At 36.8% G+C, this 21,587-nt stretch overlaps 1 protein-coding gene across 9 annotated transcripts in view; it reads left to right on the plus strand.

The window, feature by feature from the left end:
- Window positions 1-21,587, plus strand: part of ANKIB1 (ankyrin repeat and IBR domain containing 1) — a 130,127-nt gene that overhangs the window by 51,208 nt on the left and 57,332 nt on the right. For all 9 annotated transcript variants that reach the window (XM_029928886.1, XM_029928878.1, XM_029928874.1 and 6 more), the window contains exons 3-4: window positions 2,146-2,446; window positions 13,940-14,122. In XM_029928886.1, coding sequence (XP_029784746.1) covers window positions 2,146-2,446; window positions 13,940-14,122 — 484 coding nt within the window. The remainder of the gene's footprint in view (window positions 1-2,145; window positions 2,447-13,939; window positions 14,123-21,587) is intronic.

Below are 21,587 nucleotides of genomic sequence, written 5' to 3' on the forward strand. Positions count from 1 at the left end.
GGCATGGGTGAGATCTAAGACCACAGAGACGTTCCCTTGGTGGTAAAACTCAGACTTGCTAGTCTTATCATCCCCCTAGAGATATACATATCAAAGAGTAAGAACCCAAGATCTTCCCTAGGATCTTTTGTTTACACTCAGGAGTAGACTCCCCCGACTCCCCATCTTCGGGGAGGGGGGGAGGAGTTTGCTATATAGGCCTCCCAGAGTCTTATTTTCAGAGTTCCTTGCTGTATTAACTAGCTCTTGCAGTCCTGACAAATTACCAGAATCTTAATGACTTAACAGAAATGTTATTATCTTAAAGTTCTAGAGATCAGAAGTCTGAAAATTTCCACTGGACTAAACTCAAGATTGTAGCAAGACCACATTCCTTCTGGAGATCCTACAGGAGAATCCCTTCCTTTACCTTTTCCAGATTCCAAAAGTTGCCTGCACTTCTTGGCTTGTGGGTCCTTCTTCCATCTTTAAAAGAAACAACATAGTTTCTATCTTCCAATCTCTCTTTGACTCTGACACTCTTTTCTTCTTAAAAGCACTGGTGATTACATTGGGCCCACCTCCTTAATCCAGGATAGTTTCCCATGTCAAGAACCTTAACTTAATCATGGCTGCAAACTTCTTTTACAATGTGAGGTGACATGTTCATGAGTTCTAGAGATTAGGACGCGGATCTCTTTAGAATGGGGGCATTATTCTGCCTACCATACCTATGTGCAGACTCCAATATACATAGGATGATGTCTGATCTGGCTCTAATTGCAGTTTCCCAGTGGGAAAAGTTGGGGTATGAGGAACTGACATAACTATTATAAGTAATAATAATTTTTTGTTCCTACTCCAGAGACCTCACATCTACTTTTCAGAACAGTTCAAATCACTGTAATGCTAAAAATCCAACAGGCTGGTGTTGAAGACTCTAAAAGCTGAACTCTATATAGACTACTAAATGATAAGAACAGGAAAAATCCAGAGTTGTTTTAAAATTTGGGTGGGTCTTTCTACTGCCTTAGGACCTCTTTCTCAGCCTTCTTATAAGAGCTTTCCAGCCTGGCTAACTCATTCAAATTGAAGAGTCCATCTTAGTTCCTTTATGGTCAGTTTTTCCTATCAGCCCCATATTCTAAGCTGAAACTAACCTAAAAGCAATCCAACTGTAACTAGGGGTTAGAGTTTGGCTCTGCTACCCTCCCATTGCTGTTCTTACTTGGGCATAGAAATGCAAATGTATGAGCCCTCCACAGTAAGTGTAGGCACTCACTATCAGATATGGGACTTAAATGCCCATTTCAGAAAGTATTTGTGTGTTTTTTTCATATACGCTGATGATAATACAGCTGTGTTTTCCAGCCCATTTTCCGGTATCCTATTATAGCCACTAAATTCACTCAACTGTTAATCCTATGATCCTAGTACAAAGATATATAAGGGAATTAGACATAACTGTCAGGTCTAGGTTAAACATTGGTTAAGGGAGCTCTATCACTGGTAACAGCTACCACTTTGGACTAGGTCTTGGTCTTCTAGAACTAACCATAACTATTCTCCTCAAGAAGTATTACACTGCAAATATATATCTTATTCTTTCAAAGGCTAGCCCATGACTATCAAGTACAAAAATTTGTCCTAGGTTTAAAAATTAGTCCTAGACTTACGCATTACTTGCTGTGCTTATATTCATTTCCACCATCCTTACTAAGTAAAGATGTATGTAAGAGAAATAGAGCAGAATAATTAAGAAAAAACAGTTGCTGTGGAATGTTTGATAATGTGCCCTAAAACATCAATGTCATTGACATATTAGTCTATACATAGCCCTTTCTGTTGCTTTCCTTCTTCCTCTCCTTCCTTCCTTTCTTGTCTCCCTTTTTTATTTCACTTTTTACTTGTCCTTCCTTTTTCTCTTCCTATCCCTCTTCTTTTATTAGCAACACCATAAATATATTCAGCTTTCTTTTAGTATTTTGTTATAGAATGGAGTTTTTTTATAACCTTAAGAGTTAGTCATTCAGCTTTTGTGAAACAGTACTTCGACATTTTATTAACCGCTTATAAATAGAGTTTATCTTTTAAATTTATCTTCTGTGTGTTCTTATCTCAAGATAGGAAGAAACTGGTTTTAATATTTTTTCTTTACCATTTTAGGACTTTTCTTTTTGGAAGAGATGGAAATCCAAATAAACGGAACGTGCACAATGAAACATCTATGCATTTGTTGTGTATGGGACCTCAAATCATGATATCTGAAGGAGCCCTTCATCCTCGCTTAGCACGCCCTGCAGAAGACGATTTCAGAAGAGCGGATTGTCTGCAGATGATCTTAAGATGGAAAGGAGCAAAACTTGACCAAGGCGAATATGAGAGAGCAGCTATTGATGCTGTTGACAACAAAAAAAACACACCCCTGCACTATGCTGCCGCCTCAGGGATGAAAACCTGTGTAGAGGTAAAAGTTTGTTTTCTTATACTCTGCATTCTATAAAATCTGTCTTCATGATATGTAATAATCAGCTTGTTTTGCTTAACAGTTACTTTAGTCCTTTTTGTTTACTTTGTGGTTCTAAAAGAACCTTTTAAATAAAATCATTCCCTCATTTCAGGGAAAGATTAAAAACAAATCCACAGTCTACCTTGGGAATAAAATGAAATCAAGAGCAATTAAAAATTGACTAACATCCCTGAAGATAACAGTCATCAATTAAACGCTGTCACTGAGAGTAACAGTTTTAGTAGAGATATGTTCAACTTTTGGGTTGATTTTCAGAAACCAGTTTATGCAAACTGGATATGGCAAATCTTAGCACATGGTACTTACAGCTATATTATCTAGAATTGATAAGTTCTCCAAATAAGGGAAAAATATTATTGAATATATTTATTTCAGTCTTTTAAAAAAAATTTGTAATTTATTTTTTTATTTTTTAAATGTTTATTTGGGGGGAGGCAGCATGTGAACTGGGGGGGGCAGAGAGAGAATCCTCTCTCTCAAGCAGACTTCATGCCCCAAAACATTTGTAATTTAAAATATGCTGATTTTTCTGTTTAATCTGCAGTAATGTTAATGTGCTCCTATAGACTATATTGCATTTGAATTTTTCCATATATATATTTCGTATGTAATAATAGGCTTAGGTAAAATCAGCTGTATAATACAGTATCTTAGCTAGGAATTCATTACTATACTGTCACCCTACATAAAACAGAATGGGTTTTTCTCAGCTACCTTCATGTTAATCTATACATAACTCCTAGAAGTTCTTTTGTAGATATATTCAAGTGTGAGTGGGGATCATTATAGATTGGATCACAGAATATCTATGTTACCAAAAATGTAGACCTTTGATGGAAAAGCAGTGATTCTAATCAGATTGAAATAAGTATCTGAAGATTTAGTATTTCTTTAATGTTATTCACATACACACATATGTATATATACACACACACACATATATATATACTTCTAAATTGATAAATATACTAAAAATATGAATGTTTTTCACTTTTCTTACTCATTTTAAAAGATTACAGACATGATAGGATTTCTTTAGTGTATCTGAAGTGTCAGTTTTTACGTTAAAAACCCTTCTGATCTTATGTTTTATTTATTATTATTATTTGATACCAGTTAATTTTTTAGACTCTGGGCTGCCTGAGTGGCTCAGTTGGTTAAGCATCTGATTCTTAATTTCAGCTCAGGTCATGATTTCACAGTTTATGAGATTGAGCCCCACACTAGACTCCATGCTGACCGCACAAAGGCTGCTTGGAGTTCTCTCTCTCCCTCTCTCTCTGCTCCTCCCCCACTCACACTCTCCTAACATACATACATACATACATACATACATACATAAATAAAGTTAAAAAATATTTTAGTGGCTTCTCGGTGGCTCAGTTGGTTAAGCATCTGACACCAGCTTAGGTCATGATCTCCCAACTCGTGCGTTCAAACCCCACATCAGGCTTTCTGCTGACAGCTTGGAGCCTGGAGCCTGCTTTGAATTCTGTGTCTCCCTCTTTTTCTCTCTCTCTGCCTTTTCTCTGTTCATCCTCTATCTGTCTCTAACATTAAAAAATAAATAAATAAATCTTTTAGAATCTTTGCCATTTTGTCTCTTAAGGTTATGTCACCTTTGCCCACCAGTAAGTTAGTGACAGTCAACCTTAACTTGAGACTATTTTTAAAGCAGTGCTTTCTAACACTGACTTATAGTGTGGTAGAAGGATGTCCTAGGATTTAGTAGTGGTAGTGCTATTTTGGTAAACTCCCTGAGGCTTTTCTTTTTATTAGTTTATTTAATTCATTTTGAGACAGAGAGCACAAGAAGGGGGGTGCAGAGAGATGAAGGAGAGAGAGAGAATCCCAAGCAGGCTTCGCACTGTCAGGTCAAACCCACGGGGCTCAAACCCATGAACTGTGAGATCATGACCTGAGCCAAAACCAAGAATCTGATGCTTAACTGACTGAGCCACCCAGGTACCCTGAATTCCTGAGGCTTTTTACACAGACCTTTTTGTATGTTTTTGTATGCTACCTTTTATGAAAGAATCTCTGCTGTTGTGACTCATCACTATTGATGAACTTGTATCCTATTTCTCAAGTGGGTTAAAGTAGAAAATAGGGTATTCTTGATAGTAATAATAATTCTCTTATTTTGCTGCTTTAATATCTTGCTTCTAAAAATTCTCTAGAAGCATTGCTTTAGTATGTGTTGATTTTGAGGTATGTTTACAATGACATGCTTATTAAATTGTTCCCCAAGTTTGAGTACAGTATTTTTACCAGTGTTATTTTTTGGTCAGTAAGGAAATTAGTGCTAGTTTTACTCTGAGTTGACAGGCTGATGATATGCTTTGTGTGAATGAATGTATGTATATGTTTTAACTGATCTGTCAGTATTATCACATTTATAAACCACACCGTTTGGTGACTATTTTCATTTTTCTGTATTCACAGGAACTCTTTGACCAAATGTAAAACTTCCAAAAAGAGACCTATTAAATACCCTGGTTGCATTTATTCTCATTTTTCTCAACAAATTCCAGCATATCATTTTACCTATATAAAGTTATCTTTAATCTTTTATTGTATATGTGATTGTACACATGCCCAGCCTTAGGCCTTGAATGCCTTTTGGTGTAATGCATACTACTGATTAAAATAGAAGTTTCCCTGGGAAGTGTAATTAATTTCCAGAGGTCTTACTGTGTTTTCTAATAATATTAGCGCATAAAATAAATATGTTGAGATAAAGAACCTAATAATAGTACTTCTTACAGTCAGTCTATAGGTATCTTCATGTAGTATCAGACCCTTTGATTAAAAGAATGTTATCGGGTATTTATTAATTTTTTCATAAAGTTAAGAGACTTAGTCTTCACAGTGACTATCTCTAGTACCTTGAGTGAGTCACTAAACCTCTTTGAGGTTATCAGTTCCAACCATCCAAGAGCAAATTATCACCATTATCTCAAAAGACCCCTTTTTTGTTGATCTTTGATTGCTATAAAATAGATCCCAATTTCAGTGTATAGCCTTTAAGGCTCTATTGATTATTTTATTCCATACTTAAGACCAAGCTTTTCTTTAAAATTCATTTCTATGGAAATATGCCTTTTCTAATTTTTAAAAGCATTTTCTCTCTATGTTTATTTAAAGAGAGAGTAGATAAACTCATCAGGTGACAATTTCATATGTACATTTAATAATTGAAACAGTTTTTTATGGCTCATTTTGAACCATAGAAATGAAATATTAACTTTATTTAAGAAATTTTTTTAATATTAAACTTTATTTAAAATTTTTTTTTTAAATATTGTAATAATTGTGTTGCATAGTAAGCTAAAGTTACTTAACACATGGGGCACTTGGGCAGCTCAGTCGGTTAAGCGTCTGACTTCGGCTCAGGTCATGATCTCACAGTTTGTGGGTTTGAGCCCCGCATCGGGCTCTGTGCTGACAGCTAGCTCAGAGCCTGGAGCCTGCCTTCACATTCTGTTTCTCTCTTTCTCTGACCCTCCCCTGCTCACGCTGCCTCTCTCTCTCTCAAAAACAAATAAAACATTAAAAAATTTTTTCTTAAAGTTACATAACACACACACACACGCGCGTGCACACACACACACAAAGAACATATAATAAAAACCTGTTAATATAGAATTCTTCTGGGACTTCCAAATGTGGAGGTATCAGTAGCTCTACATAGGATATCACAGTGGTGGAGTGCTATATTGCTGCCAAGTTGACGTCCTTGTATTGATACTCCAAGTGTCTGTCAAATCCAACATTTTTGATATGTAACAAGTCCTATATGCTTTAATTATACATAGAATTTTTTAAATGCTATGTAATGGATGCCCAGTACACAAAAATGGAATTCCGGGGGCACCTGGGTGGCTCGGTCAGTTAAGCATCTGACTTCAGCTCAGGTCATGATCTCCTAGTTTGTGGGTTCGAGCCCCATGTCGGGCTTTGTGTTGACAGCTCAGAGCCTGGAGCCTGCCTCAGATTCAGTATCTCCCTCTCTCTCTCTCTGCCCCTCCCCTGCTCACGGTCTGTTTCTCTGTCTCTCAAAAATAAATAAACATTAAAAAAAATTTTTTTAGTGGAATTCTGATAAAATATAAATCTTAAAAGAATTTATACAGTAAATGATGCAGTTTTTTCTTAGTTGCTAAGTTTTTGTTTTTCTGTTTCTTTGGAATAGAGTAGGACTTTGAAGAGGAATGATAGGTTAGTTTTATTAGCATGGCCCAGTGAAAGGCCAAGTGATCTTTCTCCCCTTGGCAGACTTCCCTAAGAGCCAGCCTAGTCATTAAACCTCATTTAATTTGTATTCGTGCTTTTCCTGTCATAGTGATTCAATAAATGGTTGATGTGCACAAGTTATTGGTTTTGATAGTGCTTCATTCTTTGTAAAAAGCATGTTTTAAAATGAGCATTATCTTATATATTTCCTTTGCACCCTGTCCTACTTACTTATTCAAAGCTTTAAGTATAGCTGCTTATTGTCAGACCAAATAGAGGTCACTAGAAAACCAAAGGTGGTAAATCACTTTTTCCTTTACAGCCATAAGGCCTGTTTGACATTTTGGCAGCTATCAGAGCATTTCACAATTCATTGGAAAGTCATAAAAACCATTCACAGGTCAGACTGAAGAGTTTTACTTAATTATTTTGTGTTTTTAGCACCTGGGGTTTTAAAACTAAAAAGAATACAGAAATTGTAGTCCCAGCTCAGCAAACGAGTAACTGCCTATCCGAGCCTCAGTTTTCTGATATTTAGTTGAGAAAGTTGTGATCTCATTACTGCATCCAAAATTTACGATGCTAAGGGCTATGTTAATTGTTTGGGCAGTAAATGTTAGGAGGCATTGAAGAGCAAGACCATTTTAATTTTACTTATCCTGGAAGATTTCATGGGTAGTAGTATAATTTGAGTGGGTAAGATTTCAGTATTTGGAGGATACTTTAAGTGTGCCCCTCAGACCTGTAGCATCAGCTATTTCTGGGAGCTTGTTATAAATACAAAATCTTGGCCCCACCAAGCCCCCAGATTCCAAATCAGAATCTCTAGGGGTAGACCCCAAGAATACTTGAAGCAAGTTCTGCTGGTTATTTGTTTACATGTCAGAATTTGAGAAGCACTGTTCCAGGTCTCAGACATATGCAGATTAAAGTATTTTGCAGAAGAATGATAAGATAGATGACTTAAAATGAAGATAGAGGCCATACCAAGTAGAAAATACTAAATGCCAAGGCCAAGAATTTGAGATTTCTAGAAAATCGAGCCACTGAAAATTTTTGATCAGAGAAGTGCTACTAAGAAAGCATATATGGTAAGATTAGCCCAATGGTTGTTATGTAGAATCAATTTGAATGGGGTACTTGTAAAGCAGTGTTTCTTGAAGCTTTGCTACTCAAACCATGGTTCTCAGACTGGCACTGGCATAAATTATTTAGAAACTGGCAGAATCTTAGGCCTCATCCCAGACCAAATAAATCTGAATCTGTAGTTTAACCAGATCCCAAGGTGATTCATATTCACATTAAGGTTTCAGAAACCCTGACATAGAGCATAGTCAGTGAGACACACCAATAGTGGAATCATGATACTTTTTGTAAAAAGTGCATATAGCCAATCCTTACCCCATTTCCCTCTAATAGGACTATGAGGCTATCCAGATGATTCTTAAACAGTTTGAAAACCTTTGTGCTGGAACAGTAGTTGTAAACATGGCTGCGCAAAAAAAAAATCCCATAGTGTTGACCCTATCTCAGATCAATAAAATTGGAATTTCTCTGGTGGGAGCCCAGACACTAGTATTTGAAACTTCTCCAGATGATTCCAGTAGGCAGCCAAGGTTGAAAAACAGTGTACTAGAGGGAGTGATAGAAGCTAGATTACCGCACTAATCCTGATTTGTGTCGTGGTATTGGAAATGAAAGAATGAGGCGGATGCAGGGGACGTTCTGAAGACTTGATAGAATTTGGTGACTTGGTCAATTGATACAAGAAAGCATAGGAGAATAAGAGTTAAAAATGATGGAAGCTCTAGAGGCGCCTGCTTGATTTCTTGGTCTCAGGATTGGGAGTTCAAGCCCCACATTGGGACTAAAGCTTACCTAGAAAAGTAAAATTTGTGCCCTAAAAAAGAGAAAAAGATGGAGACTTTAAAATGTTAATGTCTCTTTGGTTGATATAATTTCTCATTGATTTTCCACATTTTCTGTAACAATCTGCCATCATATTTATAATTAATTAGAGTAAAATAAATTATTTTTAAGTAGAATGTGTACGGTTTTGAACCTAGGTTACTTTGAAGCCTGCTAACAATTAACAGACATTTAAAAAGTGAGATGAGGTGAAGGAATTGGTTGGAGTATCATTATGAGTTTTCATTTAGAAGGATGGAGATTGAGGTCTTTGATTGACTACATGAAATGGTATTCAGACTATTGAAAATTAGGACTAGTCATTTGGGAGTAAAGAATATAGGTTTAGAATTGAGTGTCATCTGCATAGAGTCGAAAACTAAAAACAAGATAGAGGTGAGTAACCTAAGGAAGACTTTAAATCATAGACAAAATTACAGAGTTAAAGTCATAGCATCAATTTGGAGAATACCTGTATTTAAATGGAGTGAAAACAAGAGGTGGCCTGTAAAGCAAAAAAAAAAAAAAAAAAAAGCAGAAAAGAGAACTGAGATAACACTGTCAAGGGTGCCAAGAGAATTTCAAGGGGAGAAGATGATCAGTCATGTGACATACTCAAAGAGGTAAAGCTTAGAAAACCAAGAAAAGCTGTTGAATTTGAGAGTACTTAGGATTTTCAAAAATTCTGTTTTAGTGAAACAGTCAAGGGTAAGAGTCATTGCCGAGAATAATTGAGTCATTTGCTGAGGAAGTGAAGAGACCAAGGGTGTCAGTCACCAATTTGAGAAATGTGGCTGAAAAAGAAAGGAAAACATTAGGAAAATAACTAGAAGGATAACAGGATTAAGATAAAGAATGCCTATCCCAGGAACCAATAGAAAGTCACAGAGGGAAGATAGAGGGGTAATGGAGTGCTCAAGGTCATACAGGAAATGGAGATGATGAACTGGTCATTTTCAACTAGAACAAACTTTTAACAATTACCTTTTTTTTTTTAAACATCTTTTGAGATTATATAAGCTTCATTTTACTGATGGGTTTGTATAAACTGAGACTCAAGTTAACTGACTTGTCCAGATTATGGGTCAAAGGAATGGGGAGGGATTTATCCTGAATGCTAGGAACTGCCTTACCCTTCCTTCTTCAGAGGTTATCAACAGAAAGGAAGACAAAATAGATGAACAGATGTGTTGAGATAATAATAATTGGATGTTTCTTTTAAGGTAGAACATTTAATGTACTACCAAGTGTACAAGATAGACCAAAAAACATATTTGAATAAAATATGCAGCCCTCCTTGCTTTGAGAGTAAGTCAAATGACTAAAAACTACCTCTTCAGAACCAGAAGTAACTCCCTTATTGTATAAAGCCAGAACACCTGACTTTTTGCAGCATCAATTTCATAGCTATCCCTACCTAAAACCTCTTCACTTACTGGTGTTCCCCTCATGCCCCAAAGGTCAGCAAGCTGAAATACCTTTTTTAAAGCTTTTTTTAATTATCTGTTTTTGAGAGAGACAGAAAGAGAATGAATATGAGTGGGGGAGGGTGAAAGAGTGAGGGAGACACAGAATCTGAAACAGGCTCCAGACTCTGAGTGTCAGCACAGAGCCCAATGTAGGGCTTGAACTCACAAACCACAAGATCATCACCTGAGCTGAAGTTGGATGCTTAACCAGCTGAGCCACCCAGGCACCGCAAGCTGAAATAATTTTTAAGTACTGCTCCAATGTCAGGCAGTACTGTTGTTAGCTAGCTTTTATACCCAAGGTACCTACATGCTGACTTGACTTGCCGAAACAAATGCAACAAACGTGGACTCTACATTTTATCACCAATTAGGAGTTTCTCTTTAGGTGCCAATTGCAACAATGAGATATAGGTCTTTGTAGTCCCCTCGCCTCCACTCCAGTCATTGGGGGACCCATTTCAAAGACAGATTGATTACCAATCAAGCAAGAAATCTCATACAAGTTCTAATTTTTTTTAATGTTTATTTATTTTTGAAAGAGAGAGAGAGACAGTATGAGTGGAGTAGGGGCAGAGAGAGAGGGAGACACAGGATTCCAAGCAGACTCCAGGCTCTGAGCTGTCAGCATGGAGCCTGACACAGGCCTTGAACCCAAGAACCCTGACATTGGACACTTAGCAGACTGAGCCACCAGGCGCCGCGCACCCTCCCTCCCCCCGGCATTTTTTCAAACCCCAAAGAATACAGTCTACACTCTAGCATATTAAGAACATATTAAGAAGGTTCCCCACAGCATGGTCACCTGGGTGGCTCAGTCAGTTAAGCATCTGGCTTCAGCTCAGGTCATGATCTCATGTTTCGTGAGTTCAAGCCCCACTTCGGTCTTTGTGCTGACAGTTCAGAGCCTGGAGCCTGCTTCGAATACTGTGACTCCCTCTCTCTCTGTCCTTTGCCTGCTCATGTGCTCTCTCTCTCTCTCTCTCTCTCTCTCTCTCTCAAAAATAAATAAACAAACAAACAAACAAAAAAAAAGTTTCCCACAGCAATATTCTGGAATGGCACAACTTGTAAATTTTGTTCTTTGCTTTTGTTAAGGACTGGACATTAAGTTAAAGATGATTTATCTTACCTGCTAATATTTAAATCTCTTCTATGGTAATCTCTGTTGTGAAAGTAAATCACATCATGGCTTTGAAAGCTTTTTCAAGAAATAATTTTCTACTACTCTGAATAAAAAACCAAAAAATAAAGTCGGCTCTCTTAGTTCGATACAATCAGAAGCAAATAATTCATTGTCTGTTAGGATTGGGTAACCTGTGAAGCAGAAAGGCTAAACATAGTAATAGATTGTGCTATAGGTATGATAAGTTTATGGACTTACTACAAGTCCCCAGTATTGAGTATATTAGAAAACATAAATGTGTGTCCATTTCCACAGCTACATAGGTGATAGTCTAGGGTCACTGCTAATCAGACTTTTATGTGCTTAAGAATTTCTTGGACACGGGGCGCCTGGGTGGCTCAGTCGGTTAAGCCTCTGACTTTGGCTCAGGTCAGATCTTATGTTCGTGGGTTCGAGCCCCACATCAGGCTCTGTGCTGACAGCTAGCTCAGAGCCTGGAGCCTGCTTCCGGTTCTCTGTCTCCTTCTCTCTCTGACCCTCCCCCTCTCATGCTCTGTCTCTCTCTGTATCGAAAATAAATAAAACATTTAAATAAATAAATAAATAAAAGAATTTCTTGGACATCAGAATCAGATTCTGATTCAGAGGCCTGGAGTGGAAAGGATTTGGGTAGTTATGCTGAGATTCAGCATTTCTAACAAATCCACATTGATACTACTGATTCCCAGACCATACTTTAACTAGGAACATTCTAGGTGTAAATAGCAGGCTCTAAAACAACAGTGATTGCTTTAGAGCTATGCCTAACAATTTTTTTTATAAAGGGCCAGATGTAAAGAGTAAATATTTTGAGCTTTTCGGCCATAAGCTGTATTCTTTTTGATTTGTTTCTATGCTTGTTTTTACAATTAAAAACAATTTTTTTTAACGAATCTAGCTCTGAGGTATACTTTTGGCCAAGAACAAGAAACTGAAGGTCATATCCACTGAGCTGTCAAGTTAGTTCCTGGCTTTCAGGCCCAGCATTGATATAAGTCCTTTATTTCGTCAGGCCTCTTGGGATGGCTATAAAGGAATCATAAGGATTCCAGTTTCAAAAGTAATAAAGAAACTTTATAGGCAGATCTAAATGTTTGTTGGAGGGAGGGGAGATAAAATTATATGGAAGAAAATGGAAAGAGGCTCCCTTTTTTATTAAATGCCATAAAAAAATGAAAACTAAAAACTATTCACATTTAGATCATAAGTAAGATCTAGGTAGAACTTTATGGTGGACCGAGGATGTATTTGACTTCTTTTAATTTATGTGATCTGTTCTGTGTGTCTGTACAATATCCAGTTATGGTTATAAAAAATTGGTCTGGTCAGACTTTTGTCTGAATCCCAGTTCTTCTGCTTGCCAGGTAGATAACTTTGGTCAAGTTACTTAACTTTTCTGAGACATTATAATATCCCCGGGGTTGTTAATATTAAATAAGAAAGTGTACTTGAATTACTTAACATAGTGCTTGGAACTTAGAAGACACTCAATAAATGGTGGCTGTTACTGTGTTATGATCATGACTGAATTCTATAAACGAATTAGCTCCATAACTGTCAGGCTGTCCTTTAGTGTAGATTATGTCCTAGATTATGGTCCTCATGGCATTATGTCCTTCCTAATGTCTCTGTAGACATAATGGGGAAAGTTGAACCTATAGCCTTTGATAACTTAAAGCTCAGTAGTAATAAACAAGTCAAGTCACTATTCCATGTATTTTTTAAATGTTGATTTATTTTTGAAAGAGAGCAAATGGGGGAGGGATGGAAAGAGAGGGACAGAGCATCCGAAGCAGGCTCTGTGCTGACAACAGCGAATCTGATGTGGGACTCAAACTTAAAACTGCAGGGGGCGCCTGGGTGGCTCAGTCAGTTAAGTGGCCAGCTTCAGCTCAGGTCATAATCTCATGGTTCATGGATTCGAGCCCCACATCTGGCTCTGTGCTGACAGCTAGCTCAGAGCCTGGAGCCTGCTTCCCATTCTGTGTCTTCCTCTCTCTCTGCTCCTCCCCTGTTCGCACTGTCTCTCTCTGTCTCTCAAAAACAAATAAAAGACATTAAAAAAATTAAAAAAAAAAACAAAACACCGTACAAATTGCGAGATCATGACCAGAGCCAGAGTTAAACACTCAATCGACTGAGCCACCCAGGTGACCTATTCCATGTATTTTAAAGGTGAAATTTCTTGGAATGAAATCCCACCTTTAAAAATTGAAAGATTGTTTGAGTCTCCTGGATGGCTTAGTCAGTTAAGTGTCTGACTCATAGTTTCAGCTCAGGTCATGATCTCATGGTTCGTGGGTTCGAGCCCTGCATCAGTCTGCTTTGGATTCTCTGTCTCCCTCTCTTTCTCTGTCTCTCTCCCCTTTTGCCCCTTCTCTGTCTCTGTCTCTCTCTCTCTCTCTCTCTCTTTGTCTCTCTCTGTCTATCTCTTTCAAACACAAAACTGAACATTTTTTAAAAATACTACTAAACAGGAATTGCCATCTTAAAATCAGAAGTCACTGGTATCTAAATTTTTATTATCATTTCCAGTACATACTGTGGTATTTTTGTTGTGCTTCATTATATTGTTGGTTTTTTTTCAGATATGTAGCATGAAGTAACCTGTTTAAATCTGTGGTTGCAAGTTTTTGAAAAAATCTTTTTTAGCTTTTAGTAAAACATGGAGGAGACTTGTTTGCGGAGAATGAGAATAAAGATACTCCTTGTGATTGTGCTGAGAAGCAGCACCACAAAGATTTGGCCCTCAATCTGGAATCACAAATGGTATTCTCACGAGATCCTGAAGCTGAAGAAATAGAAGCTGAATATGCTGCATTAGACAAACGAGAGGTAAGGTGTTTTTTTTTTAATAAATGATACGGATTTTATACTAAATTTTATTTTTCTACTTTAAAATCCAGTTTGTGTGGTCTTCTATGCAATATTCTTAACACCCTTTCATCTGTATAGCCATAAGTATGAAAATACATCTAGAAAACCTGGAGGTGGTAATTATATTCTACAATATGTAACTATGTTTACTTATATTTAAATAGAGATGCTGATGTATGATATGAAGACCTAACCATTTCTGCTGTTCCTCAGTCTTTCCTTGTCTTCTAAGGTGCTCTTATCAACAGACATGCAGGGCACTGGGTGGCTCAGTCGGTTAAGCCTCTGACTTCGGCTCAGGTCAGATCTCACGTTCGTGGGTTCGAGCCCCGCGTCAGGCTCTGTGCTGACAGCTAGCTCAGAGCCTGGAGCCTGCTTCCAGTTCTGTGTCTCCTTCTCTCTCTGCCCCTCCCCTTCTCATGCTCTGTCTCTCTCTGTATCAAACATAAATAAAACATCAAAAATTAAAAAAAAAACATGCTTTGCTAACTTAAAAAAATAACAAAAGTCTCTCCATTGACACTCTTCCCCAGCTCTGCCCCTGTCCCCCTTAAGTTGTAGCCTCATATCTCTGAGCCTCTTGCAGTGTGACTTTCCTCCCTTCTATTGTGTTGGAAGTGCATTTGTCATGGACATCAGGAGTCACCATGTTGCCAGATCTCCATTTTACTTGAATTCCTCTGCAGCACTTGACACATTGACCACTCCCTTAGTGAAACATTGTTCCTTTAGCTTCAGGGACATTGTTCTTTGGTTTTTCTTTAAGTCTTTCTTGTTTCAATAAACATTAACCTCCCTCCACTGAGCTGCTCAAACATAAATGGGCATGCATTTCAGTTCCTCATTTCTCCTTGCCAATTTTACCTCCAAAAGTATAACCTAGATTCATTACTCCTACCCTCCAACCCCAGGCTCTCTCCACCCTCACCTCTCATCTGAGATACTGTAGTAGTTTCCTAACTGACCTCCTTCCTTCTGTTTTGGTCCCCTAGAATTCTTTTTGTACACATAAGCTGGAGAGACATTTTAAAACTTATATTAGATCATATAAGTCACTTAAATTACTTAGTGACTTTTCATTGTACTTAGAATAAAATCCAAACTGTTCTCTCAGATACAAGACTTATGTGGTCTCACCACTATCTACCTCTCCCAAAGTCCTCTCAAACCTTTATCCCCAGCACATTTTGCTCTAATTGTAATACCTAGACTACAGTAAGTTTTTGCATTTGCTGTTTCCTGTATCAGAAATCTTCTCCCAGTTTTTCTCTCGGCTGGCTCAGTAGTTCTTCAAAGAGGCAATCTTGGACCATTCTTTCACAAATAGGTCCCTCCCCTTCCATTATTCTCTACCAGAATACCCTATTTTTTTATAGCACCTATCACATGCTGTAATGATGTTGTTTATGTATTTATTCGTGTTTTGTTTTTCTTTCCTATTAGATTAAAAAAAGTTACAAAACAGTTTGATACTAATTATATAGAAAAGACTAGTATATCGAGAGAAGATTGAAGTATAACAAAATGCTAATTATGTTTATGGATAAGTTTTTTTACTATTACATTTTCTATTTTCATGCATTTCTTAAAATTTGTAATGAGTATTTATTGCTAAAAAATGTAAAAAACTTCCTCCTTCCTGACTCTACCCCACAGTGGTAACAATATCTTGTGTGTATTTCTTGTTTGAGAAACATACATATGATATAAACAAACATATAATACAGAGTTTTTATTGCAAAAGCAAGGGCATATAGTACATTGAGTTCTGCTACAATATTTTTAAAAAATTTTTTCAATTGAAGTATAGTTGACACACGGTGGTACATTAGTTTCAGTTGTACGGAATAGTAATTGGACAAGTTTATATGTTATGCTGTGCTCATCACAAATATATAGCTACCATATATCACCATACAATGCTATTGTAACTTTATTCCCTATATTGTACCTTTTATTCCCATTACTTATTTATTCCATATTTGGAAACCTGTTCCTCACACTCCCCTTCACCCATTTTGCCCACCCCTTCACCATCCCGCCCTCTGACAACTATGTGTTCCATGTACTTATTAGTCTGTTTCTGCTTTTTGTGTGTTTATTCATTTGTTTCTTTAGGTTCCACATGTAAGTGAAATTGTATATTTGTTTGTCTGACTTATTTCACTTAGCCGTAATACCCTTTATGTCAATCCAAGTTGTTGCACATGGCAAGATCTTATCCTTTTTTTTTCTTTACAGCTTAGTACTGTTCAGTCAGGTATGTCCTTACCTATTTATCTGTCAGTGGATGCTTAGATTGCTTCCCTATCTCAACTATTGTAAACAATGCTGTAATAAACACAGGGGTCCACAGATCTTTTCATAGTACTGTTTCTGAGTTCTTTAGTAGTGAAACTACTGGGTCATATGGTATTTCTGTCTTTAATTTTTTTGAGGAACCTCCATACTGTTTTCCACAGTGGCTATACCAGTTTGCATTCCCACAAACAGTGCATGAGAGTTCCTTTTTCTATACATCCTTACCAACTCTCAAGTATTTTTTCAACTTAACAGTGTATCATGAACACCTTTCCTAAGTCAGAACATATGATCTATACATTTTAACCACTTACCTATTGATGAGTATTTCAATAAGTTAGATATTTTTGTTATTAAAAACAGGCTAATGTGAATATTTATCTACTTGTTACATATATATCTTTATCCAGTTGTGCCATTATTGTGGCTTGAAACATGCATATGAAACCATGCTGATGGGATTGACATCTTAGCCCCAGGACTGACTTACTGTGTGGCCTTGAGCAGTTATTGTCTTGTTTCTTATTCCTTAAAATAGAGATAATAATGGTCCTTACCTCATAGGATTTTAGTGATTCTTAAATTAGTTAATATATGTAAATATTTAGAATAGTACCTGAGTCGTCATATATGTTATCTAAATGTGTCCTGTTTTAATTATGGTCATCATATATCATTGTTACTGCATTTCTATACATATTTTTAAAGTGTATTCCCTGTAAATTTGTAGAAATTGGTTTGATGGATCATGATATATATACATTTTTTAGTTGAATAGATGTTGTTAAACTGTCCTAGAAGATTATATCAATTTATTTTCTTCTAGTAGCATATTAGAGAATTCCTTTCCTCACATTTCTGCTAGCATTTGATATTATCAATGTTTTTATTTTTGCTAGTTCAGACAAATGGTACCTGTTTGAATTTATTTATTTGATTATTCTGTGTATTGATTGTTCATTTGTGTTTTTTTCTTTGGATTATTTGTATGTTCTTAATGCTTTTCAAGAAAAGTTTGTGTATTAGGATATTCAGAGATTTAAATTTTTCTTCCTCTGTGGCTTCTAAATTTGTTTCATGTTAATATTATAATCATATGCCCCCAATTTTTTTAGTTTTCGAATTTTGTTTTTAATCCTTATTAGATTATTTTTGTCTGCTGTTTCATGATATATAAAACAATACTTTCACAAATAAATACTTACACACAAATGTTTATAGCAGCACTATTCACAATAACCAAAAGTTGAAGACAACCCAAATCTCTATCAAATGAATGGATAAATAAAATGTGAGGTATACATATACAGTGGAATATTACTCAGTCACAAAAAGGAAAGAAGTACTAATACATTCTGCAATATGGATCAATCTCAGAAACATTATGCTATGTGAAAGGAGGCAGGCACAAAACGTTACATGTTAAATAACTCCATTTGTATGAGATATCCAGAATAGGTAAATCCATAGAAACAGCAAGCACACAGGTGTTTGCCAGGGCCAGAGGAGGAGGAAGGACTAGGGAGTGACTACTTTAATGGGTATGAGGTTTTCTTTTGGGATGATGAGAATGTTTGGGAATTAGATGCATGTGGTAGTTGTACAACATTGTTGAATGTATTAAGGCCACTGAATTATACATTTTAAAATTGTTAATTTTAAGTAATGTGTGTTTCATAACAATTTAAAAAATAAAACCTGGGCTGTTTGGTGGCTCAGTCGGTTAAGCATCCAACTCTTGGTTTCAGCTCAGGTCACGATCTCACAGCTAGTGAGATGGAGCCCTGCATGACCGAACCCCACACTGGGCTCCATCTGACAGCAAGGAGGCTGCTTGGGACTCTCTCTCTCTCCATCTCCCTCGTGCCCACATGCACACGCTCTCTCTCTTTCTCTCTCTCAAAATAAATAAACCTTAAAAAAAAAGACTAAAAAATAAAACCAAAAAATTGCTTTCCTTAAAATTCATTTTTATACTTTCTGTAACCCTGATCAGCATTTGGATTATTCTGCTAAGGCTTATAGTTTTATATAACTTGCTATATAATTGTATTAAACTACATAATTAGGTAGTTTAAAAGATTCCTGTTCCCAAGGTGATGTGTTTCTTCTAGCTAAGTTTCTTGATTCAGTTAATGATCTGGACAGTGTATAATATTACATCTCTGTAATTTCTTCTTGACACATTTTAATTCTTTCCTTCAGATTAGTTTACAAATGGATAAAATCTACTTCTTCAGCAAAACTCTGGGTGACTACTCTGCCAGTGTTTTAGAAGGTTGGAGATACAGTGAGGAACAAAGAGAAGCCCCTCCCCTCTGTCCTCTAGGTGCTTATATTCCAGCATCGACAGAGATGCACACAAACAAGCTTAAAAAGATTTCTGTAAATCTGGGAAGGCAGAACAAAGAAACTAGTGTGTGTTGGGCTTAGTAGGGGTCAGGCTCTGTAGAAGTAGATTGTGTGACTACATGTGGGTAAATGAAGGGAAAACTGAGCAATATGTTGGTATCAGAAAGCCACCTGAAGAATTCCCCCTCGCCCTCCCCATTCCTCTCTGGGCCTGTAACTGGGGAAGGCTCCGGCTCTTTATCTGGCAGGGCACCCATATGATGGACATTGCCTTTGCCGGTTTCACCTACAGTGCAACATCAGCTGCCTTCCTCTTAGGTCAAAGTACACATCAGGGCAGACCAGGTCTTAATCCCAGAGGGTAACATCTGGGAAGGAGCGAGGAAACTTAAACAAAGGGAAGGGTCCTAGAATTCTAGACTTTCTCTAGCTATTCTTTCCCCTTTCTTCTCCAGGCCAAGTTCATGGATCAGCTAAGGAGGGATTGATATTAAGAGAAATTGGAAACATCCTTTTTTCCCTGAGAGCCTTTCATATCTTCTAAATTTTTAACAGTTACCAAGATGTTTGAGTAAATAAGTACACAGATTTTTTTTTTCATTTTTAACAATAAGCAGGTTTTACCTATATAATCAGGGGGAAAGCTGTTTTCACTGAGGAAAAAAAAAATAAAAACAAACTTCTTTCATAAATCCTTTGTCATAGTCTTTTCTGAAACAGTTTTTTTTTTAAGATAACTATCACTTTATATATGGAATCAAAGAGGTACAGTTTGTATGTTGGGCTGTTGCACATTTCTTCAGTGGTATTTTTGCAGCAAAGTATGTACTGATGCAAAAGAGGTACTTTTTTCACGGTCTTCCTTTTTACATAAGTTTGCATTTTCTTTCTATGTATCAGTACTGACTGCTTTGAAGGTTATTGCTAGATTATGTTTAATCTGAAAATAGAAGCAGTTTATCTTTGCAACAAGAAAGAGAAAGGCACATTCATTTTCATTCTTGCAGAAGAGAGGGCTAGTGCCCACTTGGGACTGAGCGATGTATTGAAATGCTTCACATGACCTAATTACAGTTCTGTTGCAGAGATTCAGAGTGAATATGTGACGTGCTCATGAAGGCAGTATATCTTTCTCCTTCAAGAACTGTTTTTCTTCCAATGTAACCTTTTTAAGTTTGAAACTATGCATTAAAAAAATGTAATATATGCAGATTGCTTTATATTCTCTCTTTTTAAATATATCGATACTCAAAACTTATTTGGCTTACATAAATGAAGCAGAATGCTAGCTAATCTTGGGGTGCTGTGGCTCAGTCAGTTGAGCATCCAGCTCTTGGTTTCATGCTCAGGTCATGGGATTGAGCCCCACATCAGGCTCCACACTGAGCGTGGAGCCTGCTTGAAATTCTCTCTCTCTCTCTCCTCTCTCTCTCTCTCTCTCTCACTTTCTTTCTCTCTCACTTTCTCTCCCTCTCCCCTTCCCTTGATCATACACACATACTCACTCTCTGTCTCTACAAAAAATTAAAAAATTAAAAATTAAAAAAAAGGTAAATATGCATTCTCATTGCTGAGGTGAGAGAGGTACCTTGAATCCCAAGTCTAAACTTGGAAAGTATTTTTTAGAAATAATGTTCTACATATTCTATATGCAATTTCTATAGTGAAGTGAATACTATAAATTTAACCACAAAAGGATTTCTTAAGATTTTGCAGGGGAAAATGTGGTTCATAAATTAGCTTAAAAGCAAATTATACATGATAATTAGGATTATAAGGATCAGGAAGTTTATCCTATCAACAGAAAAATTATCCCTGTTGAATCCCAGTCATATGGGGTTAAGTAAAAATTGCTAAAATGGTTTCCATGATACCAAAAAAATGAAGCAAGAAATAAAGATAATGTATTATTCTAAAATATCTGTAAATCGCCTAAAATGGATGAGGTTTGCTAATTGCCCAGAGTTCTCTGGAGACTGTGATACATGCTGCCAAAGGACATCCTCAATTCTTTGGAATTTCTACTGCTTTTTAAGCCATGGCCTTTAGTTTATGCTTATTGTAGTCAGCCAGTTACAACTGTTTAAAGAATTGAAATAGGTAGGACACCGGGATGCCTCAGTCAGTTAAGCATCCAACTTTGGCTCAGGTCGTGATCTCAGGGTTTATGAGTTTGAGCCCCACAGGCTCTGTGCGAACAGCTCAGAGCCTGGAACCTGCTTCAGTCTCTGTGTCTCCCTCTCTTTCTGCCCTTCCCCTGCTCACACTCTGTCTCTCTCAAAAATAAATCAACACTAAAAATTTTTTTAATAAAAAGAATTGAAATACATGATGTATATCAATATTAATAATAAGATTGAGTAAAAATAAAAGGAATTGCCTAGTGATATGTATAATGTTATACCGTAATGTATGACAACTATACATCAAATTCATGATAGTGATTTCCATAGGCAGTGATGGGAGGAGTTAGGTAATGGGGAAAATATTTCACAGATTATTTTACTTTTACATAATCCCCTCACCCCTTGTCCCCATGGTTTCAGTTACTTATAGTCAACCGCAATCTAGGAGAAAGTGATCTTCCTTCTGACATATCCTCAGAAGGTCAGTAGTAGCAGACACTGTATCATAATGCTTATGTTGTTATTTACCTCACCTGATCTCCTCATGCAGGCATTTTACCATCTCACACCATCACAAGAAGGGTGAGCACAGTCCAATAAGATATTTTGAGAGAGAAACCACATTGATACAACAATTACAGTGT

This window comes from Suricata suricatta, chromosome 2 (genome assembly GCF_006229205.1).
Source record: "Suricata suricatta isolate VVHF042 chromosome 2, meerkat_22Aug2017_6uvM2_HiC, whole genome shotgun sequence".
Taxonomy (NCBI): Eukaryota; Metazoa; Chordata; class Mammalia; order Carnivora; family Herpestidae; genus Suricata; species Suricata suricatta.